Below are 27,992 nucleotides of genomic sequence, written 5' to 3' on the forward strand. Positions count from 1 at the left end.
GAAGTCCAGCAAGAGACAACATGATAATGCTTGCCTAACGATGGTAATATTAACAATAATGCCAAAGTATACCAACCATGACATAAGAGAATCACTTCAGACCATAGTTAGAATTGTATTTACTTCTGAGCAACATATTTTAAGAGACAAACTAAAGCCAATCCCAGGCTGGTCAGAAACAAAAAATCTGTATTAAGTATTCGGGAAAGTGTGAAGCCTGAGAGGACAAGAAGAAGTGGCCACACAGAACAAACAGGACTTTTCTGTCTAGTTTCATAATGTGTTATTTATAAGGAAATTTGGGCGACACTTTTCTAAGAATTACATCCATCCCTTGTAAGCATGCTGAGTGGCTCCAACTCTGGAAGCATGGGCTGGATGAAAATTATAAAACAGTTATAAAAGGATTTTGACACTACAAAGTGTAGCACTGTTGTTTCTAGCTCTGCTCTAGACTGTATTTTTTTTAGCTTACATTTATTCTATTAAGGAAGAATCAAAATTCTCAACTTTCTAAAGCTTCCAAAAAAAATGATCAATTTTCTAATTTAACCTGGGCATAATCTATCAGCGCACCTAGTAGACTCTTCTGAAATGGGTGAGGTCTTTTCAACCCTTTAGAAACCACAAGGAACTTCCTGAACAGGTGGATTTGATAATATCCCCATGTCTGATGGGAGGGAGATATTGAACAGAAGTGGGCCCCTTTCTGGAACATAGAGGGTTTCTGCAGTCTTGAGCCACCGAGGAAATCTGGCTCTGCTGATACCTACAGGATCAAGAGGAATGTAGGCAGGAGAGGGTGGGGAGCTATTCCTTTTTTTTCACCAGCAGGAAGTCCATTAAACATGTCTGTATGACTAGACTCTGTAGATCTCTTAGAGTTCAAGGGCATAAATTCATGTGCTCAGGAGCCTATTCTAGATTTTCTTAATAGCTGCCTTCTTTGCCAGTAACTCTAAATCCTTCAGGGTGTTACAGTACACAAGTGATGCAATTGCACAATTAAATATTAGAAATGACCACTGAGTATATCTTGTTTATTGTTTATAATTTAGATGGAAAATGATGGGCTGGGGTTGTAGGACAATAAACCAATCATTACATTTAGACCTGGGCTTTTGAAAACTTGCATTCCATTTTAACAGTTCATACATATTTAACAGCTTATATATAAATCCAGATCACAAATAATCTTGTAGAGTTAGTTAGCTCAGAGATAAACAATTAACACAAAAGAAAGCCCACATGGCTCTAACTTTAAATATCAACATTCATATTACAAGAAAAAAGAATACATTTAAAAAAATAAAATTAGGCCAAGTCACTTAACATATAAAGAGAAAACAAGGGAAACAATATTTTTATTAACATTTGTACTTATTTCTAATTTACTTTCCTATATTCTTAACTTTTTCAAAAGGATCCCAGATGTGATCAAATGGTATTTTTGTGCCTGCACTTGTCAGCTTCAGCCTATACCAGCTTGTTACCACAAAAATCCTAAAACCTCAATTTTTTTATTTTTTTAAAAATTTTTTAGTCAACTCTTATTCAACTTTTCTCCTTCATAGCAGGTATTTATAGATAACAGGGAGTCAAGAAAGGACAGTAACAGATGGAAAGCAAAAAGTACAACAGCTATCTTACATTCAGCTCTCAACACTGCTGGTTGAGTTTGGAACCAAAACCTTTTAACAACTGGCAGACGACAGCCAAATCTTAACAGGCAAGGAAAAAGTATTTTCTTTGGAACAGCTGCTATCTCAGAGAAGAAAACCAAGGTCCCTTAATACTGCCTAAATATAATGTGAGGCTTATTACAAACAGAGAAATCTGTAGCAATGTCAGTGTCACAACTGAACAATATTACTTGAAAGGAAACCAAAAAACAAAGAAACCAAAAAACAAACAAAAAAATCACACCAGTCACAAATTTCCACAATTTACACATGAGAATTAATTTTAATCTGATTTGACTCTTTGACAGTAACTTATCATCAGTGAAATATGCTATGGAAAAGTCACAGAGTAGAAAACAAGCAAAGTTTAATTTATACAACAGTGGCTATATACATCAGAAGGAAAACATGCTAGCTAATGCAACATTAAGGCCTGAATGTAAGCATCGCCAAAGTCACAGGAGCTCCAAAGAATCCCTAAATTACAAATTCACCACATTACATGCATGCAATGTTCAGTTCTCTTTTACCCATAGAAGGATACGCAGTATTTTGCTGTAAATACCAGACACATTTACAATATATATGCAAAAATTAGAATGCAAGTGTTATGCTCCTCATATTTAAGCCTCAAATGTGCCAACAGTGAAAATTCACTTATTTTTAAGAATAGAGAAGAGATGGACTATAAATATTCAGTGAGATTACACAAATAAAATGTAATTCTGCATTTAGGAAGCCATATGTATATTCCTTTTATGTGTCCAAACTAAGTTACTGATGTAACACTTGAATGGATGGATGCTCACTAAGTGCTTTACTATTTTACTTGCTCAAATGTGATAGAGTATACTCTAACATCCATCATTCTTTAGTGTTGATATCAAATCCACACTGTAAGTTAAGCATTATGCCCATGTTTGTACATATTTGTAAAACCTTAGTTTGGGGTTATATAATTACAAACATGACTCTGTGGGTCAAATTTCCTATAGAAAGAATAAGGAAAGCTGATTTCCTCACTTTTGTACAAGTATGAAAACAACTCTTTTAGAGGGTAAAACTGAGGTCAGAATCTTTTTTTCTCTTTTAGGAAAAGAAAATGAAGAAAGCAACTCTGTTGTTACAGTTCTGTTCACACAGTCACTAGGCAATCATCTCATCATCCAATCCCTTTTTACCCATGGTTAATTTTGGTTTAATTTGAAACTATCTATTTTATATATTTTGGTTCTCGTGAATAATTTTGCGATTCACGAGAATGAATTAAAGAAACAAATGTTGGTCATGTGATATAAATAATCCTTGTTCAGGAATATGCTAAAGCAAGGTTTAGATATGTTATAAAAAGGTGTGGCCAAATCTGTCCTTTATCCTATCAATTTTATGTTTCATACAAGATAGTACTATTAAACTTCTAGTTTTTTAAGGATTCAGATTTTCCTTTGGAATACAACAGAATGAGTTTTGAACACTTTACACTAGTTTTTACACCCGCCAAAACATTTTGGACTCAAAATTACCTTAAACTAACTATATCCACTATTTATCAAACCAATGTGCCATGAGTGTTCCAGACTTTCAAGTATAATTTTAACCAAGTAGAAATAGATTGGATAAGCACTTAGAAAGGATTTCATAAGGCAAATCTAATTAATCTCATTGTACCAAGCACTGAGCAAACTAGATTCTTCATGTGCTTTACTAACCTTACTTAAAGCACCAGCCATTCAGGTATAGCCACCATTCTATTAAATAATTTATTTTATTACCTAACCATTTCAGGAAAAGTACATGTAAGATTTTAAAATTTTGTGATAGTCTGGCCAGAATTTTACTCTGTTTGGCATTCTGAAAAGCCCTAATTTTAAACAAATTTTTAACAGTGGTTTCTAAAAAAACCACTCAGTATCATGAACCAAGAAGTTCTGATGTAGCAAAAGCAAAGGGACAACTGAAAAAGCAGGCTTTAGAATTTTTATTTCCAAGGAAACCAAACTGTACTACTGTTGTGATCACAAAGTCTTCACATTTGATGCAAATAGGAAAGCTTAATTATAATCATTTAGTGGCAGTAGTTTAGACAAAACCAGTAACGTGTGCCACAGAGATGATTATTTCTTCCGGAATTAACTGATAAACTTGACTTTACAATTAATATCAACATATTCAACTGAAGAAAATGGATGCACTGCTTCAACATTCAGCGTGAAAGGTTTTAGTACGTTCTGCAAACCTAAATTCAGTTTAGAAAGGTTAATATTCTCTTTCTAAACTATGGCATAAACTATATATAGCATTTTAATATATTTATATATAATTATTTGCACATCAGATTTAGAAGGAATTTGCAGATTTACTTTTGATAGACTGATCTCATTTCAACTGTTAGGATTTAGGGGGCTTCTGCAGTACTGTCGTTTGAAGGTGGGGAATCATGATCAAGTTCGGAGGAAGCAGCTGCAGATGCTTCAATAACTGCAGGTGGGAAATGACGACGGCAAACAGGGCAGGTTCCCGACTAGAGGGAGAAAAAGACAAGTTAACAACCAATGGAATATTCTAGCCATCAGAGACAATTATCTTAATAAAGAAAAAAACAGTATCGTTGTCCTAAAAAAAAAAAATAATTTAAAAACAAAACCCAAATAAACTTCAAACCCATACAATAGAGAAAAATTACATACTATTTCTCCTTCACCCCTATCAGACTCTTAAGTTTTTTGAGGGTAAACAGTGTCTCTTACTCATGTCTGTGTCTTTTAGGTCACTCATCTATCACTTGGCTTTATCCTAATTAAGAGCCTTCTATGCTCCATGCTCTGCCAAGGTGCCCTGTAGAGGGTGAGCAAGGAGTTATGTCTCCACTGAGGTCACACTTTAGCTCAACAATTACTTCAACTGATTATCATTATTTTTTAATCTATTATGCGTATGCTAGAGAAACCACAGACCTAATTAATTCACATATTTATCTCATCAAATCATTCCCCCTAGGAGCTTACTCATACATACTAAAGCCTCACTTTAGTTAAGCACACATATGTCACAGCAGATGTATTTCAGACCTTCTTTATAAACCATATAATTCCTTTCTAAAAGATATGGAGAGTTAAGTGTCTTCAAAAAGGCAAAAATCAGCCACAGACCTGCAAGGAAAGGTAGGAAGACAAAAGGAGTTGTACTGACAGTACATTTTAGGACCCAATGAAAGATCATACAGATAATGTCATCTGGTAGTTAGATTATTCCCTTGCAAATCTGGTCTTTTCCCCCAAAGAGCTCTCCCTGACAGAAGGGAAGCTGACATCATGCTGTTGAAGATGATAAAGAACTATATTTTGGGAAACTTTTTCCTAGAGGAAACCAGGAAAGGCTGTTTCCTGACAGAAGAGAGACTGAAGGGATTATCCTGGGTTAGAGCAAAGTCAATTATAATTTGAGGCCATTCAACTATATATATATATAATATTAACAATTCAAGATTTTTATTCAGTAAACATTTAAATTGCACTTATACACATCAGGCCATAACAGCAGTATTTTACAGTCAGAGAAATGAGCTCAATCTTGATCAACACATGTTAGATGTGTAATTCTGGACAAGTAACAATCATTGGAAAATGGGAATGACGCCAGTATGTTTACAGTTATTGTGAGGATTAAATGGGAAAATATACATGAAGCATGTAGTATAGTGCCTGACATACAGGCAGGCATGAAAAAAGCTGGCTCCTTATTCAGTCTCTGATATTGCTATGGCAATTTTTAGAAAGGAGACATTAAAGACAGAAGAGGCAGAATTTAAGCTGAACCCACCTAGATGATCTAATACTACAGATGGTATAGGTGGAATATCACACCAGGCTAAGGAAATACCAGCAAATGTACAGAAGGAGAAATCTAGCGAGATGGGTTGGGGCCTAGAAAGCCTTGAAAGCCAAGGAAGAAACTTTAGACTATACCATAGGCAGCTGGAAGTGACTCTGTCTCGGGCTCTCCCCTCTACCCACCCCACCTTGGAAAGTTTTTGTGAAAAATATCTCTTAACTAGAGGTTAAGAAAATGAGGTTGGAAACTACTATGGTTGTTAAAGCACAAAAATGATGAAGGCCTGAAATACAGGAGCAGAAATAAAAAGAGGTAATATATCTGGCAGGCATAGGTATATAAAAAATTGGCAAAACTTGATGGCTTTGCATTTTGTGCCTTCCCATTATTCCCCAACTCCCACTCCACCAGGGGGTCCCCTCCCCCCTGAGCTCACCTGGTTGGCTCTCCTGAGGATCAAGCACGTCTAGGGACATCAAAGGCATGGGCGGCCTGCTCTGGTCACACAACCCATCCAGATGGCTGGGAAGTTCCCACTAACTTTAATAAAATCCATCAACTCTACTATTACCAGCACCACCACTACCACATATAGGTATTGAAAGTTCTTTTCCATTTAATTCTCATTTTAATTAATACTAACTTTACTGATACTTATCCTACACTGTGTTTACTACATGCAAGGCACTATGCTAAATCCATTATGTGGATTATCTATTCCAGCATTTTTGAGGTATGGTACATTGAATGGAACAGCCCTCTAGGCTCTATGAACATAATGCCAAATAAATAGGTTAAAGTAATATTTAAAAAATAATTCAGAGTCAAGGATTATGCCTCAATCCAGAATGCCAGAAGTCTCATGAGACTTGAGACACACACGATTGCCATACAGGCAATACTCACCAAACAGCAATCATGTTGGTAAATGTTTATTTGAAGACTGCTGGCTGGTCTTTGTACCTTGTATCATAACTGAGGTAGGTGTTTGTGATTTTGGTTTTAATACATATATTATAAAAATGTCTCTAATTTCTATTAACAGTTTTGATCTGCTTTTTAACATTCACTAAGTTTTCACTACCTGCCAGATAGTTTGGGTTATCTCATTTAGTTCTCAAAACATTATGCGATTTAGATATTATCATAGATATTTCACAAATGATATAAAGTTAAAAAGAAAAAAACAAGAAATCATAACTCAAATTTTGATTAACTTACCAGCAATAATCTATTATACCACTTTCTTCTGTTGACGTTAACTCAAATGAGCATAAATTTTTTGTGTTCCACCAACCTAACTCTATAAACAGTCCAGAGCAATTTTCTAAAAATAATGTGTAAATTTAATGTAATTACAAAAAAAATGTTCGGGGGGGAGCGAAGCAAATAAAAACTAATTTTAAAGTTCCAATAAAAAAACAAGACTAGACAAGGAAATTATGAAAAATAACAGAAATAGAAAAATATAGTCCTAATAAAAATAATTAAAAATCCAAAATCAACTGGGAAAAAGTGTGGATGTTTATATTCCTGTATTTAAATATTGGTTGTGGGGAGGGAGGCAAGAATAGTGATGGGGAAGGAAGAGGAATTGAGAAGTCAGAAAACAAAAGATGGCAGCAAATGGAAAAATATGTAAGTAATGTTTTGTAAAAGTAGAATGTAAAACTATTATTGAAATTGAATATGTATAAAGACATGAAATAGAGGCTAACATAGCAACTAAAAATATATTTGGTTTCATAAAGGAACTGTGAATATTTCTGCATTGGAACATCAAGTTTATAAATAGTTTTAAGGAGGATGAAATAGCAGAAGGGGAGAACAGCCAGGAAAGGAAAAGGAAAGAAGAGGAGGAGGGAGTGGGGAGGAAGAGAAAGGAGTGGTTGCAGGGTAGAGAGGGAGCTGTCTCCATAAGTAAATAAGCTGGGAAAGTGATTTGGGAATTCCTAGTGAATTGGATGTAAATATCCCTTATGCAAAAACAGAGTACACAGAGACTATTTAAAACTTATTCTTTTATTTCTTAAGTAACTCAAATATACTTAAAAATTACTGGGTAATTATTTAAGAACAGTACATAAAAATTGGAATAAGAGGTACATGGTAGATTATGAAAACAATGATGCAAAATAAACGGTGGGTAGAAATGTAACCTAGTTAATGAGATCATGGTAGTAAATGAAAAATGAAACCAAGCAAATATTTATGGAGAATTATTATACTATGGAGACTATCCTTCTCAATCATGATGCTCTTGCTCATTCTCATATACATTTTCAGAGATACTGACCCATATGAGTGGAATACTTGTACATTGTTACAGACTTTGAGTAGTGCCAAAAGTTATTTTGCTTGAGATATTTCTGAAAACACCGAATTTCAGGGTTATAATTAAAGATCTAAATGTCTTTACCCTAAAATGATTGTCCAGAATAAAAGGTTAAAAAGTTATTGTTTAGGATGTCTGTATATGTGTGATGTATTTATTACATTATTTTGAAAGATAAATAATCTGTTACAAGGATGCGTATTAAGTATAGTCAAATTGATTGTTTCGATTCGGCAAGAAAGGTCGGATTTTCACAACTCAGGCCTTAACCAATAGGTTGGAAGAGAAGACCAATTGAAGTGCTATGAAATGTGTGTTTGTGTTATTCCTTTTATTTCTGCCTTGGGTTTGCTGTTTTGTTCCTTCATGATTTTTAAACTCTTATGCCTAAAAGTTTATTTTGCTGAATTATGAAGTAGACATGCATGTTTACATTTATGTGAAATATTTGCTGTGTAAAGTTTTTTTTTTCCTTTAAAAAAGATCACTATATTTCAATAAAAATGAAGGTCAGCAATAAAAAAAAAGTTACTGTTGTCTATATTGTCTTTTGGACAATGTTAGTATAGTAAAACAATTCTGTATTATCGTACATCTGTCAGCATTAGAAGGCAACAAATTTTTAGCACCGAATTAAAAAGTACTACAAATATGTAACTAAAATTAAATAGGCATAAAAGACAATGCTATCATCAATTTGTAGGAGAAACTATTAAAATATTTATTTAAAATAAAATAATCTTACAACTCACCTTCTGTAGCCAAATTGATACACAAGGTTTGTGAAAGAAATGATGACAGGGTAACTCTGTTGCTATATCATCCTTAATATACTCACTGCAACAGATCGGACAGCACTGCTCCTGACCAATAGCTACAAACAACAAATGATTTAGATCAATCAAATAAAGTTCAATTTTAATAAAACTGAAACAACATATTAGCTTGAGGACAATACCTATGAAAGATAACAGAACCTTACTTTGATTAACTAATTGGCAAGCGTGCTTCTGTCTAATATGTCACAATTTGCAATTTAATAAACAATGCTTTTGTAGAAAAGTTGAATAGGCAACATTTGTCCCAGCCCATCACTTGTAAATTAAAAATATTATTCTACCAGGTGAGACTTTTGTCAGAATTTGGTTATTATAAAAAATCTAATGAAAGTTTCCAATATTCTATAACTCATCTTCTAGGTGAACTGATAATACAAAGCATGCAATGTATCATTCAACATTTGAAATCAGTGTTGCCCTTACCAGTGTGATCTTCAAGAACAAGGGTCTCTGGGAGACCATCAATGCTTTCCTTACTGGCTGGTGGATTGGCTACCTCAACATCCACGGCAAGAGACTCTAAATGTGCCAGGGCAGTCTGAAAAAGAAAAAAGTTAGAATTCTTTGTTAGACAACACTTTAAAACAATGATAGAAAACCTTTTTTTCTTTTAATTTTTAGCTACCTGCCAAGGTTATACCCAACATTATTCTCTTCCTGCTTCAGTCCCTTGCCCCCTTCCAAAGAAACCACCACCACCACTATCATACCAAAACACCAAAAATATACACATAAAAAAAAAAAAACTCAACCAAAACCCTACTCTTCAGAAGCACAATAAAATTGTATCTTGTTTCAATAACCATCGACTTGCCCATCCTATTTATATTTTCTGAGGAGTGGTTACTGCTTCCAATATATGAATTCCTGGGGTGGTTATTACTAGGTTACATGGATTGTGAACTTTATTTAGGGGATCAAATGTTTGTACGAAGTTACTGCTCTAACAAGGATGGAAACACTATCAGATCATGTGACCATCTACTATGGAGTCACCCTCAACCTTTCTGGATTGATTAGCTTCTTTGGCATCATTAGATTAGAACTGCAGGTAGTACACATCTATCCTTTTGCCTATCGCCACTTGTAATCTTAATCTGTCTGGTCCTTCTCCGCCTAAATCCTATCAATTCCTAAGGGCCTGGGTATATGCTCTCTCTTCAATGAAGCCTATGTCAGTGGTCCCAGACTACAGGGGATAGTCCTTCTGAACTGCTAATATGCTCAAAGAATTTGTCTTATACAGTTCAAAATTACTTAGTATTATACCCTAATTACAGCATCATAGAACCACAGGACTATAACCTAGTCTAATACTTTGTTCAGATGAAAAGTTGAAACAGATTTCAAAAGTATCAAAACTGGACCTCCCAAGAAGCAGGAGAATTCTGATAGTGAGAAAATCTTTTATATATTCTTTGGGATCTGACATTGACATTATAGCAATGAACTATCTCTTTCCAAAAAGAATTTGAGATAACTTATAATAGAGGCCAAAGTCAAATCAAGACTTAAAAGGAGAAAGCAAAAAAGCTCATCATAAGTTAATTAACATGGTTAATAACACTGAACACCAAATTTGGCTCTGGGTTTGCAGGGAGACATTGCAAAAAGAGGAACGTATGCCAGTAACTGATTTATTGCTTACCAGCCCTAAATCACCCTTAATTTCTGCTCTGTGAAAATAGATCTGAGACTTTTAAATATTTTTCCTTTAAATATAAAAATCTGGCATGATCTTAAGCTTTCAGTACAGGAGACTGGAAAGACACAATAGAAGATAGGACTTTGCTTCCTGGTTTTGATGGGCTTGCTTAACAGACCCCTGCAGTATGAGGCTTCCCCAAGGTCTGGCTACAGCAGTATAAATGCCTCCTAGAGTATGTGTGTGTGGGGGGGGGGGGGGGGGGTGGGGGGTGGGGGGGGGGCCTGTTCTTTAGCACCTAGCTCCTGTGTTTAAGTATAAGGTGGCCAGCAGCACCTAATGGCCAGTAGCTTCGCCGGACACCCACATTGGGCAATTCTGTAGCAGAGGGCTTCTAGTTATTCACCCTTCTGTGAACATTATCTCCTAGCACCCCAGAGTATAAATTTCTAGCAAGTTCTGCCAGCACAGTACCCCCCTACCCCCACCCCATTTCTCTGCCATGGCTGTGTCCTTTCCAAAGAGGTCTGTATCTTAGCCCTAAGGCTGTTCCTTACCTCTGCTTTTTCTATATTCTTTAGAGTTATCTTTTTTTCCTACAAGCCAATCCCTCAATACTCTAATCTTCTATTGTGGCTCAAAATTCTTTATGTTAAACTTTGCCTGTTCAAATTACTGTGTAGTTTCTCTCTCCTGAGAAGCCCAGACTGATACAGAATTGGTATCAGGAGTGGTCCCAGGACATAGACCTGCAAGAATGGCTTAGTTGGGCCTTTGGACTTCAGCTCAGTGTTGAGCTCCTTGTCAATAAGAAATAGATGCCAATATCCATGGCAAGCACTGGCATCAAAATTAATCAAACTTCACCTGTGGTTTACTGTGATGAAGTGCCAACTAAAGCATAAGTCTTGGGAGCCCAGGTGGCTACTGCATTTGACCTTATGGCAGTAATGATAACCATAAAAACTGTAGAGTGGGATGGATTCTTGTTAGTGCCCTTGTGTAGTCACAAAGAGAAAATGACAAACTCAGGTCCATTAACTCTCAGGTTGGTATGAAAACCAGAGAGCTTCCATGACAGCCCTAAAAGAAGCTCTTATTTTAGAATATTAAACTTAAAATTTAATCGTGTGGGCTGCTCGATTAAAATGAAGGTTGAATTCTCAGTCTTGGTAAGTTTCCCAGAAGTTAGAGCATTAACTGGTAAAGAATGAGGTTCTGCAACTTGGGACAGGGAAATATGGTTGGACTCATATGAAACTGACAAATCTTCAATCCCCAAGTCATTCTGAGCCTCCTTTTACTGGAAATAGCCAGGCCTCCACAGACTAGCCTTCTTCTACTTGAAAACCCTGTGATAACCTCATCTGGAATGCATTCCTCTTAGTACTTGCATACCCAACAGTTGAGGTTAATGGAAAACTACAGCAGCACCTCCCAAAGCATGGGGGGTGGGGGGTGGGGGGCAAAACAATTGAGGAAGGACACAGACCTCTCAGGAATGTAGGTTTGGGTCACTCCACCAAATAAAGAATCCCAATCAGCTGAGATTCTGGCTAAGGGCAGAAAAAATATGGAATGGGTTGTGGAAGAAGGAAGCCATGGCTATCAATTACAGCCTTGTGATCAATTACTGAAAGAAGGACTAGTAGTTTTGCATATTTCAATTTACTTGTTATATGTGTTTACTTATATATCCTAGCCATTTTGTTCTCCCTCCTTCTTACAATTTGTACTTCATACGCCTGTTCTTTGCAGTTAACTTTACAATTCAGTCTTTAGATAAGAGAAAATTTAGTGGGACTGTGAACATGAATTTGTAGAGTAAGTAGCCAGTAATGGACACAATAATTCTTGGGACTGTGTGTCTGCTCATTCTGAGGAAAGGTTTGTGAAAACTTCACTTCTAAGAATAGCTATATCTTGTCAAACAGAAATATAATTGTTTTTTTTTTTGTTGGATGGGAGTTGAAATGGGTGAGGAAAGGTACATATGGAAGCTAAGTAGTCAAAGAGATGGACTGTGCCAAGTTACAGATTTATTGCTCCTCAGATCCAAACTTACTAGTTTTGCCAGCTTTGTGAAAATGGATCTGGGCCACTGAAATATTTTCCCTTTTGACACCTGGCATGATGTTAAACTGTTCATCAAGGGTGCTGGAGAGACACGGCACACAAAAAAGGGCTTTGCTTCTGATCTTGGTTTAGAAGCTAGTTTTCTGTAGCGTCTGTAGCTTTTTCTAGCACTAGGTTCCTGCACTGTACACAGCTTCTGCAGCAGCTGGCTCTTGCAATGCATGTGGCCAGCAGCTTTCCCCATCACCACCTTGGAAGGTTTTGTAGCAGAGTGCTTCCAGTTACACACCTCCTTATGAATGGCTTTCCCCAGCACCCTAGAGAGCAGATTTCCATAAAGTTCCATCAGCACAGCAGCCACAGTGACTTCTTGCCACTCAGTGAGACACAGCTGGGCCATCTCCACCAAGGTCTGGATCTCAGCTCTGAGGGTACAGTGGGGGCTCTTCCTTGGTTACTCTCTCTCAGCTCCATGGTAGTGGCTGCTCCCTCTAAGTGCTTTTCCTATATTCTTTAGTTATCTTTAGTTTCTACTAGCCAATCCCTCATTACTCCAAACCCATGTTAAAAGGGTAAAAAATGGAAGGTAAAAAGCCTGTTATTTGTCCCTTTCTTTCTCACATAACTAACCATAAATGTCCTTTAATTTTCTGGTTATTTCTCAAGATGAGTCTGTCTGCAAGAACTCTTGCTAAGCTAAACAAAAGAAAGGGTACTATAGTACAACATTTACTTTTCATTTTGGAAAACTATTTCAGGCTATATATACTCCGATATGTATTTGTCTTAATGGCTCCATTATCTTTCCAATAATTATCTGCACATTTGCAATGCTAATAAACACCTGGCATTTCATATATGTAAAAATAATTTATTCTGTTGGTACTGACATACATTTAAGGTGATATGGGCTCACTTACAAGCATTTTCCTACTGCTAAAAAAAATTTATCTGTACCTTTATGCAGTATAATATATTTTTAGTTCCAGTATCAGAAAGATTCCCCAGATGAACTATATCTCAATCCAATTCAAATAAAATAAAGCAGAATACTAAAATCAAGGAAGCTGCTGAACTGATGAGGAAACAGACTCTTAAAGCCATTAATCAGAGGCAGCAGGATAGTGAGGTAAGAGTAACTTTGAAAGTTGACAGTACCACTGGTCCCCTAATGGCAGAAGCCAACTATGTGCAGGACTGCAAGTTCCCTGGATAGACTATGTTCTTTATTGCCTCTTGTCTTTTTTGACTCTGCTGGTGTCTTTACCTAGCAAGACCTTCCATGATCAATCTCTGACTCTTCTTCCAAGATGCCAATCAAACGTCACCTTTCCCATTAGTAACAGATCCTTAATCTTTACATATTTTATTTCTGATGTAAGTTATCAAGCTGTGCCATTATTTTATCTGAACTTGACAAGACAGGTTCTGGCACATAGTCTGGCAAAAGTCTGAAATACCCTTTCTCATGATGTCTGTGACTTTTTTTCTCCTAGACACAGTATTTCTGCTATAGTCACTTTGAGAAAAATATACACTATAAAGCATATGATACACTATAGAGCAATGATCTCCGTGGAAGATTACACACAGGTAAAGAAAGTGGTGCCAAAACAGAGACAACTAAGTATGTATATGTGTGAGTGTGTGTATGCATGCAGATATCTCTATTTCCTTCTATCTGCCTATCTATCCAATTTACCAATCTAAACCAAACTTTCTAATCTCAGAAAATTTCAAGATAAAATGTTATTATAATGTCTCCAAAAGTTTTCTCATTAATTTTTGTTCCCTCACCTTTAGCTCATTCACCAGTTATGACTGTCTCAAGTTCCAGTTTGGAATCAAATCACTGTGGAAACAGTAATTTAAAGAAATTTTTTTCTTTATAATGAAATCCACTAGTACAGTGGAAGTTACCAAACTTGAAATTGTTTGGGCTTCTGATTTTAGTCAAATACAATTTAGAACAAGTTTTTCCATTTTAGTTAAAAAAAGGAAAAAAAAAGGTAAGACAAATTTTGGCACCAAATGAGCCACAATTATTAGCGTGTTTATATTTCTGTGTGGTGGGGGAAACAAATTTTCTAACTGCATTAGGTGGCAAGATAGTATTTAGAAGCTGTGAAAATAAAAGAAAGGAAGCAATTGATAATATATACTTAGAGATCTTCAATTTCATTTCACAAGTACACTTGTCCATGTATAAAATATTCACTCACATATCTGCATAATTCAGAAGAGGACAAGAGTGTTTTTTCCATTCCGCAGTAAAAACTTGGAGATATTACAATTTTAGGCAAACTGAAGGATGTCAAAAGTAATTTACATAAACATACTGTTGGCAAACACTGCTTAGTAATTTCATTAAATTGATCAGAGAACTATACATCTTTTCTTAAAAGTGATTTTAAAAAACCCTTTAACATTTAATTTTTATCATCTTGCATCCCATTTTTTTGTGCACCAGAATTATTGAAATACCTCCATAGCCTGGGCTAAGCGTTCTTCTAGTGCCATGTAGGTGAGGAATTGAGGATCCACATAAGAAATAGCTTCAGCAACTCCTAGTCCATCTGCAAATCCATCAAATAGGCTGGGGAAAAAAACAAAACAAAACAAAAAAACCCATAATTTGGGAAATCTTTATGGTCAAGTCATAAATATATTAGAATAAAAAGTCAATAAACTCATTTTGAGCAAAAGCCTTAAATTATTTTAAATATTTTGTGGGGAAGGGAGCAGGATGAATCCAAAAGAAAAGTTAAAGCTCTTTGCATAAGAAGTTCCAACAGGCTGCCATACTCAATACATAAGGTTTGCAGAAAAATTCTTTTTATATTTCTAGTTCTAGCTCTAGGAACTACACCACTACTCAAAGCTAGAAAAAAGGGAGTACTTCTCCCTCTGCTTTTCCATGTATTTCTCCTTCTGAGTTTCAATCTGAGTTTAGATGAGAATATGATAGTTACCAAATTTATTTTAATTCCATCAGTAGTCAAACCCTCTTTTCCTCCTCTCACCTTGTACTGCTTAATTTCTTTGGGCTTAAAAATATTTTAGTTTCTCAACGCCTTGAACTAGGCCACCTGCCTCTATTATTACTCAGCTTGAAAAACACCCAGGTCCTAAGTGCTCATTTTTATTTTTTTCCCCTAAAGTACTGTAAGCCCCTTGAAGAAAAATATCATGCTTTAATCTGGGGTCCTAATCTTTCCTCCATGGCTAGACACACAGCATCCTCCTTTTCCTCTAGTCTTAGAAATACTAAGCATTTCAAATTTGGAAACTTTAGTATGTCCTCAGTCCTCTTCTCTCTAATCTTGCTCCCTTGGAAATTATCTTCAAGTCCATATCTTCAATTATTGTCTTTGCAGATAATTCTCATATCGCTACCTAACTCCAAACTCCCTCTTGAGATCCTGACCTACATTTCTAGCAGTATGGGCATCTTATGTGGATGTACTTCCACTAACTCAAATTCCAGATTTCCAAAACTGAGCTTATTTTCTCTACCTAAAGACAAACTTTTACTAGCTTCCATATTCCTATCAGTTTGACTACTACAGTCAAAAACATTCAAAGCTACACAAGCTAGCTCAAAAATAATTTTTATTTCAACCCTTGGGCCATCATTAAAATTACAAACATACTGCCAAGAGATACAGAATGATTCTTATGAAAAATATATTACAGCTTAGTAACTGGAAATGAATAAATACCAAAACAAACATGATATAATAGAACAAACATTCTTATACTACTGCAGATTTTAGATTTGGAATTAATACAAAGAATGAATCCAACCACTGGAATTCTATCTAGCAGTGAGATGTGGTACAAAAAGGATGAGTCCTAGAGTCAGTCAGGTAGGGATTTAACTCCACATCCAACTGAGTCAACTTGAAAAAAATTATTTTACTGTTACTCTGTTTCTTCATTTATAAAATAAATTTAATGAGTAGAGACACACGTGTGTTTGGGACCAGAGCAGGCATTCAAGAAATAGTAGTATCATTCCCTCTCTATGGCATATACACTGCTTTCTGACACGTTATGTGCCAGTATCAGGAAACTTACTAGGACACTTATGTGAAGTCTGTATTCCTCCTTATAACTTTTACTCTGTTGCTCCAGTTCTGCCTGCTGGAGTAACACAAACTATGCCTAATTTTTCACTACAGAAAACTCCTTCAAATGGTTGATGTTAATTATCTCCCATTAATTCTTTTCTTTTTCAGATGAAACGATCCTAAACATTCAAAGCATGATACCTGGTTGTAATCTGGACACTGCAAACCAATCACTTAATGTTAAAAATGCTAGTATTGGAGAACCTAAGATGGCGGCTAGGTGAGACAGGACAAAAAAAACATCTCCATGAAAAATACTAGAAAAAAACCAGAAGGAGACCCAGAGTACCAGTTTCAGCGATGCGCCAGTTGGATGAGGCCTCCTAGCACCACAGGGGCCGTATACTTGGTGTAACCAGGAGTCTGCATTCCGAAATGAGTGAGTAAGCCAGCTGGAAGACCCGCAGCCGTGCTGCGGTGTGGGGAAGCCGGGGGTTGGCAGCTGGAGACAAACTGGTTCTTTAAAAAGAAAAAAAAAAAAAAAGGGAAAAACCCAGGAGCGGCCGCAGTTGCCGATGGTGGAAACCGTGCAGAGAAACACTACAGGAGTGAGTTGAGCCGGTCTCTCGGTGTCGGCCTTGGAGGATAGCTCGCAACAGATACCCTCAGAACCAGGGGAGTGCAGGGGAGAGCCGGAGGGAGGGAGAAGCCCTGTGGCTTGTAGCTGGATCCCTGGAGGGCTGGATAAACTCCTGCCTGGAGCCGTGCCCACAGCCCAGAGCCCCGCCAGTTGTCCCGGAGCTGGGAAGGAGGAACTGTGCAAAGAGAGGGGGTTGTGGAGATGCCCTGTTCAACCATTTTTTGAGTCGGGCTGAGAGCGCCCCAGCACAGCAGGGCGGCCCGGGGCTTCCCTTGAGGGACGGTGCACAGTTGTGACGTAGCACAGGCCTCCCTCAGCAGAGGTCCTGGAAGATCATAGCTGAGAAAGAGGGCCCGCTTGGAAAACCCAGGGACGTTGCGCCAAGTTCGGTGGTTTGTGGGTCAGCGAGAGAGAGGGTCTGGGACAGATATGAACTAAAGGCTTAGACTCTTGTGACGGCCTTGAATCTCCAGGAACACCTGGGGGGACTGAATATTAAAACTGCCCTGCCTCCCTGGCCACCCGGACACACACCCCACATTCAGGGCAGACGGCTCTAGCAACACACCCAAACTGAGTTCACCAACTGAACCCCCACAAGAATCATTTCCCCACACACTGCGGGGACAAGGTTGGGGAGAGCTGACTTGAGGGGTATAGGTGACTCACAGACGCCACCTGCTGGTTAGCTAGAGAAAGTGTACGCCACCAACCTGTGTTTCTGAAAAATTAGATTGGCATTTTTTTTTTTTTAACATCTCGAAAGAACCCTATCAAGCAAAGCAAATGCCAAGAGGCCAAAAATAACAGAAAATCTCAATGCATATGATAAAACCAGACGATATGGAGAGAACCCAAGTTCAAACACCCACATCAAAATATCAGAAGACACCCAGTTCTTGGCTCAATTAATCAAAGAACTACAATCGAGGAATGAAAACGTGGCAAAGGATTTAAAGGACATCAAGAAGACCATGGCCCAGGATATAAGCGACATAAAGAAGACCCTAGAAGAGCATAAAGAAGACATTGCAAGAGTAAATAAAAAAATAGAAGATGTTATGGAAATAAAAGAAACTGTTGGCCAAATTAAAAAGACTCTGGATATTCACAATACAAGATTAGAGGAAGCTGAACAAAGACTCAAAGTCCTAGAAGTCCACAGAATAGAAAATGAAAGAACAAAAGAAAGAATGGAGAAAAAAATTGAAAAAATCGAAATGGATCTCAGGGATATGACAGATAAAATAAAACGTCCAAACTTAAGACTCATTGGTGTCCCAGAAGGGGAAGAGAAGGGTAAAGGTCTAGAAAGAGTATTCAAAGAAATTGTTGGGGAAAACTTCCCCAACCTTCTACACAATATAAACACACAAAGCATAAATGCCCAGCGAACTCCAAATAGAATAAATCCAAATAAACCCACTCCGAGACATATTCTGATTAGACTCTCAAATACTGACGAGAAGGAGCAAGTTCTGAAAGCAGCAAGAGAAAAGCAATTCACCACATACAAAGGAAACAACATAAAACTAAGTTGTGACTACTCAGTGGCCACCAGGGAGGCGAGAAGGCAGTGGCATGACATATTTAAAATCCTGAGAGAGAAAAATTTCCAACCAATACTTTATCCAACAAAACTCTCCTTCAAATTTGAGGGAGAGCTTAAATTTTTCACAGACTAACAAATGCTGAGAGAGTTTGCCAATAAAAGACCTGCCCTACTCCAGATACTAAAGAGAGCCCTACTGACAGAGAAACAAAGTAAGTAGAAAGAGATATAGAGAATTTTAACAGACATATATAGAACCTTACATCCCAAATCACCAGGACACTCATTTTTCTCTTTAAGAAGAAAAAAGAAAATTGAATATATTCAAAGCACATTCTCCAACCACAATGGAATACAAATAGAAGTCAATAATTTTTTGAATTGTAACTTTACTACTTACTTCCTACATGATACAAAATACACAAACTCTAAGGACTAATCAGTGGTTTTGAACTCAACGTAAAATATGTAATTTTTGATAAGAACTATATAAAGGTGGGGGAATGGAGGAGTATAGGAACATAGTCTACGTGTCCTATAGAAGTTAAGCTGTTATCAAAGAGAAATGGGGGAAGGGGCAATGGGGAGTTAAGAAATGAGTGTAAGGTTGCTGTTTGAGGTGAAGGGAAATTTCTAGCAATGGAGGGTGGAAAGGTGATAGCATTACAACATTCTAAATGTGATTAATCCCACTAATGGAATGCTAGGGAGGGGGTGGAATGGGAAGATTTAGGCTGTATATATGTTTCCACAGTTGAGGAAAAAAAAAAAACAAACAACAAAAACAGTCTAAATAGACAACAACTGAATGCCAAGGATGACCCTGGATAGGATCGGACGGTGGAGGACAGGAGGCTCAAAGGGACATAGTTGAGACATAAGGGAAAGGAAATATAGAATGTAAGCTTTGTATCATTGTTGAATCTCTTGTACTTCTTAGCTGCGCTTAATGGGATTGCATAAAAGAATGTTCTTGTTCATGGGAATTGTATATGAGAACTATAGTGTTTGTTCAAGGAGGTGTGCAGCTAGCTCTCCTATGTTCAGAAGACAGAGCAATAGATGATGGATGATAGACAGGGAGAGAGAGAGAGGGAGGGAGGGAGGGAAAGAAATAGCAGTGGGACAAGATGTTAAAGTTTGTGGTTCGGGGGGTATCGGGGGGGGTCAGGGAATGCTGGAGTTCTGTGTATGAGGTTTGTATGGTTTTTGCAACTGTTCCTATAACTCTGAATTTATTCCAAAATAAAATGTAAAAAAACAAAAAATGCTAGTATTATTTACTTGGCAACCATCATGGTGATCATTGTTTCAGACAAAAAACTAATGGATGCTAAAAGTAGTAGATGAAAGTTTGATAGTTTGAGGAGAAACAGGTTATTTTCACAGTTTCAAAGTATCTTCTCATAACATTCTTTAATTACATAGGAAAAAATGGTACTATGAAGAAATCTGGAAGATATCACCTTAACCAAGTGATCAGAGTTAACATCACCAGTAATGGAATAAATCAGTATCATTTCCTTTCCGGTATGTACCCAGAAGGACAAAACATCACTTCTATGGCATTCCTGCCAAGAATTCACAACTCAAATCTAACCATGACACCTGACAAACCCAGCCAGAAAATGGGTTTTAGAGAACAGGAATGTTGTTGGTGAAATTATAAGTTGTTTCATATCTGGAACAACTTGAGAAACTCAAAAGAAGTAGCTACCATACTCAGAAACAAAAACCAAAGACACAAAGAAAGTCTTGAAAACATAAATTCTAGAAACCTCCAGAAATATCAGGGGCTATGAATGAGTTTTACCTATCTTTATCTTTCTAAATTTTCTGTGAAGAAACAGTGTAACCTTTTTAGCTGGAAAAACAGATTAGTTCTTAAAAATAAATTTGTGCAGAGAAGGAAGCAAGGGGAGCACCAAGACACTTGTTATTCCCCAGAACAAGTAACAAAAAGGGATCAGTTGGAAAAACGTACTTTCTCCATCTCAATAACTAGCTATTGCTAATGGGCTACTGCACACTTGAAAGATAAGTCCTTTATAAACCAAAACAGTTAAATTCTGGACATCATATTGTGATAAGTAGCAATTTTATAATCCATTTCATTTACATGCTATATTTTTATTTTAAAGCTCACTAGTCTGTCAGCATAAAGAAAATGTTAATACTTTCAACAACTCTTGGAAAATACAATTATACCTTCAATATTTTACATACAAAGAAAGAAAAGGAAGGACAGTGAAGGAAAATTATATTCTTCTCATCAGTCTGATTCAATCACAGATTTTGAAGTTCTTCAAGTAGTATTCATTAAGGACCTTTGTTGTAAAAAGCACTATGTTACCTGTTATAGGGTATACAAAGCTAAATTAAAAAGTCAGAAATCCAAAATCGTGAGTGTATAAATAAGGAAGACATAAGGTTAGTTTCAAGAGAGCTAAAGGTCAAAGAAGGAAGAAGTTACTGACTGGAAGAAGTAGAAAAGAGTCCGAGTCCATGTAGTACTGACATCTGAAATAAGCTTTGAAGAAGTTGACTCTGACAGGTGAGAAAATCAGGATACTTCTCAGCTGTCAGAGATTCAATTTTCATAATTTAGAATCATGAACAAATTCTTCTCAGTGAGCAATTCAGCATACTAATAACAGTGCAATATTTACCTCCAGTCCACATCTAAGTCTTCACTCACACTGGAGTCATCCTCAAGGTTATTGTTACCATCCAACATGAAAGCTTCTGGCTGTGCAAATTCATTGGCTGGCTCATTTCCCTCATCACTGCTGCTTTCATTGACTTCACTGTATTGTAACCAAGGAATTTCTCCCTCTTCCAAAGATGTCTGCTCCCTAATATAAATATTTTGAAGGAAGAAAAAATAAATTTTTAAAACATATCATACAATTGTTCTTTAAAGAATGTTACTTAGTATGCAAGTAGACAGTGCTTTCCTTAGTTGCAAAATTATTTAAGAGAAGTAAATTTGTTATAGGGTCATACGTGTATATAGAAACAGTTCCTAATTACATAGGAATCTATTTAATTGATGAATTATCTATGCTTCTATATCCTCTTTTTGTAGGAGAAAAAACAAGAAAAATTCATCCTGAACAATTTGAATTTTTAAACATTGCTCTTGAGTAGTTTCCTTTCATAGTTAAAATAAAATCCAGATACCTCAACCTGGCCTAAAACTCCCCATACAATATACGCTCTCTCCTCTGCCCACTTCTCCAACTTCACCTCTCACCACTCTTTGCCCTGTCTACTATGCTTCTACTACTCTTTCTCAAGATCATTTCCACTCTGGGACTGTTTCCTTTACAAGAAATGTCTTCCACAAGATTTCGGCTTAGCTACTCCCTTCTTGATATTCAGGTCAGACTAAATGTCACCTCTTCAGAAAGGCCTGTTCTGATCACTCAATTTAAGCAGCTTTCCAATCACTGGCTATCACATTGCTCTGCTTTACTGTCATTACAGAACTTACCTTTACTGAACAATTTCTTATTTGCTTATTGTAGTCTTCCTCCACTAGAATATAGGCTCACAGGAATAGGGACCGACAAATCAATGGTATAGGTAAAGAAAATGAAGGAAGAGATAAAGGAAGCTTTTCAAAACAGTAGGGAAAAGCACCATTTATAGTATTGGGACAAGTGGATATACACCTGGAGGAAGGAAGGTTAAACCCCTATGTTATTATTTATTCCTACATAAATTCCAGATTTACTTTTAAACATGCATGTTTTAAATACAGAATTAGAAAAAAAGAACTAGAAGAACTGCGAATTTTTTTTTAAAAAATCTCAGTGTGGGTTACGCCCTTCTAAGCACTATATAAAACTTTGAATATATAGACAAACATGACTGATAAATTTCACAAAGTACACATTAAAGAAAAAGCACACAGAAAAGTCAAAACACCAAAAATCTGTAAAAAGTTCAAATTGAAATTAATTATAACACAAGACAAAAGGCTAATTACTTTAATATAGTAACCTGATATGTAAAAACAAACCAGAAAAAAGAACAACATACATCAACAGAAAGGAGCAAAGGATATGAATAATTAGCAGAAAAGAAAACTCAAATGGTCTTAATTATATGACAAGATAGTCTACCTCATTCACAATAAGAGAAAAGTAATTAAAACAAGTGTGAAATAGTCTTTTTCAACTACCGGCAAAGTAAAATTTCTGACAATACTCTGTGCACTGGTGAATCTTAGAAGAAAGAGGTAATGCACATAGTGTTGGTAAACTTGCCAACAGCTTTGTAAAGAAACTTGACAATAGCTATAGATTAAGTTAGGTGCATACTCACTGATGTAGTGATTCTACTTCTAGATAGTTCTAAAAAAAAAATATGTACAAGGTTTACTTTGTAGCATTGCTTATAATATCAAGAACAGTGAAACAACTTAAATGTCTGTCAGAGGAAACTGGTTAATAAATTGTGACATGCCCATGTAATACAATAAATGATAGCTTTTTAAAAAGAATGATGTACATCTGTATGGGTAAAAATGGAACAATGTAAAAAATACAAGTATAAGTAAAACAAAAACAAAAACAAAAACAAGGTAAAAAACAGTACATATGTAAAATGTGCTACCAATTGTATAAAAAAGGTGGAGAGAAATGCTTTTATATGCATGGAATACCTCTGCAAGCTCACAGGAAACTGGGTGACAACAGCCTTTAACTGGTCTTTTCATCCTGTCTGAATTCATTTTTTTACCGTGTATGAATTTATATTTTTTAAATGTTTATAATTTTATCCGTTTATCAAAAGATGCTCAACTGGAAATACCTACCTTTTGGAAACAGACTGTTAAAAATTAATTCAGTAAAATATTCCCAAAGCACTAAAACCTGCATCATTAAAAGGTAATTTGGGTGAGGAAGAAGATGGAGGCATAGAGAGGAGTGGAAGCTAGTTTATCTCCCTGGAACAACTAATAAACAACGAGGAACAAGAAGTAAATAATCTGAAATAACTGCGGGGGGGGGGGGGGCGGCGGGATGTGTCTGTCCATTCATCATACACCAACCTGAATTGGGAGGAATGCCTGAGATCGTAGCATAAAATCTGTAAGTAAAAACTGCGGATCCAAGCCGGGAGCCCCCTCCCCCCACAGCAGCCCAAACTGCAAAGCCTTGTGGTGCTAGGGAGCAGCACTCTCCCAGCAAGCGAATATAGCTCAGCTGAGCTTGAACTGGGGTTTTAATTAACAAATGTGGACTGCTCAATACAAGATAGGAATCCCCAAAAAGCAGACAGAGGCTTTTGGTGACAACTGACCTTGGAGAACCAGAGGGTGGCCGCGGAATGGCCCTGAAGGGGGCTTTCTGTCCCTTTTTTCAGCTCAGTGGAGAAAGCCTCAGCCATTTTCAGTTTCCAGGCCTCTGATCCAGACAAGGGTGGAGACAGCACAGGCAGAGAGTCTATTCAAATGCTAATGACCTCTCCTTAGGTGGGGTATCCTCCCTAAGAGGAAAGAGGTGGGGCCCAGCTCTACTACCCATCCTCCATTCAGAACCAGACCCCAGAGCTGGGGTAAAACAGCCAGGGGCCACACCTCCTTAGACCAGTCTGGAGCTATAGGTTGACAGGTGCCACCTGCTGGGCGGAAAAGCACAGTGACTTGAGGCTTCAGAGAGTGCACCAATCTTATAAGACACATCTTCAGGGAGACATGATACTATTGCCTTCTTCTAAGACCTGAGCTTGTTCTGGTCCGGGAAAACCTCATTGGGGTAACCAAGGAAACCAGATGCCTAGACAACAGAAAACTACAACCTACACTAAGAAAAACGAAGTTATGGCCCAGTCAAAGGAACAAATTTACATTTCAACTAAGATACAGGAATTTAAACAACTAATACTAAATCAATTGAAAAAGTTTATGGAAGATATGGCAATAGAGATGAAGTGTATAATGAAAACACTGGGCATCCATAAGGCAGACATTGAAAGTCCAAAAAAACAACTGGTAGAATCTATGGAAATGAAAGACACAACAAAAGAGATGAAAGACAAAAAGGGAACATAAAACAGCATATCTCAAGAGGCAGAAGAAAACATTCAGGAACTGGAAAACAAGGCACCTGAAAGCCTACACACAAAAGAAGAGATAAAGAATGGAAAAATACGAGCAACTCCGGGAACTTAAGGACAAAAAATCAGGAATGTTCGTGTCACTGGTATCCCAGAAGAAGAGAAGGGAAAAGGGACAGAAGGAATAATAGAGGAAATAATCAATGAAAATTCCCCATCTCTTATGAAAGACATAAAATTACAGATCCAAGAAGCGCAGCGTACCCCAAACAGAACAGATTTGAATAGGCCTATGCCAAGACACGTAATAATTAGATTATTCAAACGTCAAAGATAAAGAGAGAATCCCAAAAACAGTAAGACAAAAGTGATCCATCACATACAAAGGAAGCTTGATAAGATTATGCGGATTTCACAATAGAAACCAAGGAGGCAAGAAGGAAGTGGGGTGATACATTTAAGATACTGAAAGAGAAAAACCACCAACCAAGAATCCTATATCCAGCAAAACTGTCTTTCAAATTTGAGGGAGACCTTAAAACATTCTCTGACAAACAGACAATGCCCAAGTTTGTGAACAAGAATACCTGCTCTACAGGAAACACTAAAGAAGCACTGCAGACAGAAAGGAAAAGACAAGAGTGAGAGGTTTGGAAAACAATTTTGGGAGACAGCAGCACAGCAATGTAAGTACACTTAACTAAGATGATTGTAAGCACAGTTGAAAGAGGACGCTTAGGACCATGTGGGACACCAGAAAGAAAGAGGAAAGACAAAGACCGGGACTGTGTAACTCAGTGAAACCTAGGGTGCTCAACAATTGTAATAAAAGGTACAAATATGTTTTTACATGAGGTAGAACAAATGAATGTCAACATCACAAGGTGTCAAACATAGGGTGGGATTGGGGGGGAAGATATAATCAATGCAAACTAGAGACTACAATTAACAGAAACATTTGTTATTATGCTTCCTTTAATATAACAAAGGCAATATACCAAAGCTAAATGCATACGGGGAAGGGGCAGAATAGGGCAAGGATATGGAAATCCTGGCACTGGTGATGCTGTCTGACTCTTTATCCTACTTTAGGTTAATGCTATCTTTCCTTTTGTTGCTTTCTAGCAGTCATGTTTTTGTTGTTGTTTTTGTTCTCTCTCTATATATCTCTTTTCTTTTTCTTTTGTCTCTCTGCCTTCTTTGACTCTCCCTCTGTTTTTGTGGAAGAAACGGAGATGTCCTTATACAGATAGTGGCGATGGTGCTGAATACATAAATACGTGACTATACAGGAATCCAATGACTGTTTCCTTAGGACACAATGTATGGTGTGTGAACAAAACCGTCTTAAAAAAAAGAGTTGATGAAGAAACCTTGTGGACACTATATTGAGTGAAATAAGACAGACAAATAAGGACAAATATCGCCGGGTCTCACTGATATGAACTAATTATAATATGTAAACTCATAGAGATGAAATATAAGTTACCAGGATATAGAATGAGGCTAAAGAATGGAGAGCAATTGCTTATTGTGAGCAAAATGTTCAACTAGGGTGAACTTAAATGTTTGGAAATGGACAGAGGTGATGGCAGCACGTTGTGAGAATACCTAACAGTGCTGAATGGTGTGTGAAGGTGGTGGAAAGGGTAAGCTCAAGAGTCATGCATGTCACCAGAAGGAAAGTTGGAGGTTAAAAGATGGGAATGTATAAAACAGTGAATCTTGTGGTGGACAACGTCCGTGATTAACCGTACAAATATTAGAAATCTCTCTCATGAACTAGAACAAATGTATGACACTACAACTAGACGTTAATAATAGAGGGGCATATAGGAAAAATACATATATACCTATTGCAAGCTATATACTACAGTTAGTAGTATTTTAACATTCTTTCATCAACAGTAACAAATATAGTATATGAAAACTATGAATCAATAATGGAGGAGGGGTGTTTAGGGGTATGGGAGGATTTGAGCCTCCTTTTTTTTGTCTTTATTTCTTTTCTGGAGTAATGAAAATGTTCTAAAAATTGAAATAATTGTGGTGAGGGATGCACAGTTGTATGATGGTACTATGGGCAACTGATTGTGCACTTCAGATCTCTGGATAATTGTATGGTTTGCGAACAATCTCAATTAAAAAAAAGTAACCTGTATTCAGGCTTATCAGTATTTCAGAAACCATCCCTTTAATTAACGCAAGGTATAAGAGTGAAATGGGTTCTAATTTCAACTGAAGAGAAGATTCTTGTTTCCATTTGGTCAAAGCTCTAATGGCATTATCTGGACAGCTCAGAATTTTGAAAATGTGCTTATTTCTTTTTGTTTTTTGCTCTTCTCTGAGCTCCATTCCAGATACGCATATTAGTTTTTCCTTGCCAGATTTAATTAGCTTTTCAGAATTAAGCATTTGACATTCAGCGTACTCTATTGTTATGAATCAATTTGGCAAAATAAGTAAATTGGAAGGAGACTTGTGGAGCTACACATAAACTGTTAATAATAAAACTATCTTATTAAATAGTCTGATTCACTGTTTAAAAATATAACCTAGGTTAGAGAAAAGATATACATAATCACATATTCAGCAAAACAAGGCTGCTAGTTTCTAAGAGTAAGTCTACGGAGGAAAATTATGAACAAAACCATAACGTGACATTACAGTACTGTGAAAGACCAGTTCTGAAAAGCTGGGCTTCTTGAATTACCAACTTTCTGGCCTGCAATGAACTGAACAAAAGGTACTTTGTGAAAATTATACCAGAGGAGTTTCTTATTCATTTTATTTAGAAGAACATGCCTATTAGTATAGCAAAAACATAGCTTTGGCAAAGCTGAATTTTAGTTCAGGTTTTAAGAGATAATGTTATAGAATGATTTATATATTTCAATTTTTAAGAGAAACCCCAATTAGAATTTCATTTATATTTGGTGAAAATTCAATTTTGAGGGGCAAAAACATATGTTTTATGAAAGAAATTTAGACAATGTCCACATGTAAGAATCAATACACTTTAAATAAATATAAATAGTTTCTCTTTATATATATAAAACCATAAATGTTTCCTTAACTAATTTTGGGTCCAAACTACCCTACAGAATTACAGGCTTATAAGACTTAGTATCTAGTATGGCCAGTCCAATAAAATCAGAGTAATTAGCCAACAAAAAGTGCTTATTTTATAGTAGACATTTTCCTTTTGTATATAAAAATTAGCTCTAATGAAAAAATTAAACCCAAAATA

General features: G+C 36.6%; 1 protein-coding gene across 2 annotated transcripts in view; it reads right to left on the minus strand.

Moving 5' to 3' along the window:
* Window positions 1-1,010: 1,010 nt before the first annotated feature.
* The window catches only part of PJA2 (praja ring finger ubiquitin ligase 2), an 89,648-nt gene continuing 62,666 nt past the window's right edge, over window positions 1,011-27,992 (minus strand). For both annotated transcript variants that reach the window (XM_037802321.1, XM_037802320.1), the window contains 5 exons: window positions 21,343-21,528; window positions 14,893-15,004; window positions 9,111-9,225; window positions 8,601-8,722; window positions 1,011-4,203 (listed from right to left, as the gene is read on the minus strand). In XM_037802321.1, the coding sequence (XP_037658249.1) occupies window positions 4,078-4,203; window positions 8,601-8,722; window positions 9,111-9,225; window positions 14,893-15,004; window positions 21,343-21,528 (661 nt within the window). In that variant the 3' untranslated portion in view covers window positions 1,011-4,077. The remainder of the gene's footprint in view (window positions 4,204-8,600; window positions 8,723-9,110; window positions 9,226-14,892; window positions 15,005-21,342; window positions 21,529-27,992) is intronic.

The sequence above is a fragment of the Choloepus didactylus genome, chromosome 13 (genome assembly GCF_015220235.1).
Source record: "Choloepus didactylus isolate mChoDid1 chromosome 13, mChoDid1.pri, whole genome shotgun sequence".
Classification (NCBI taxonomy): domain Eukaryota; kingdom Metazoa; phylum Chordata; class Mammalia; order Pilosa; family Megalonychidae; genus Choloepus; species Choloepus didactylus.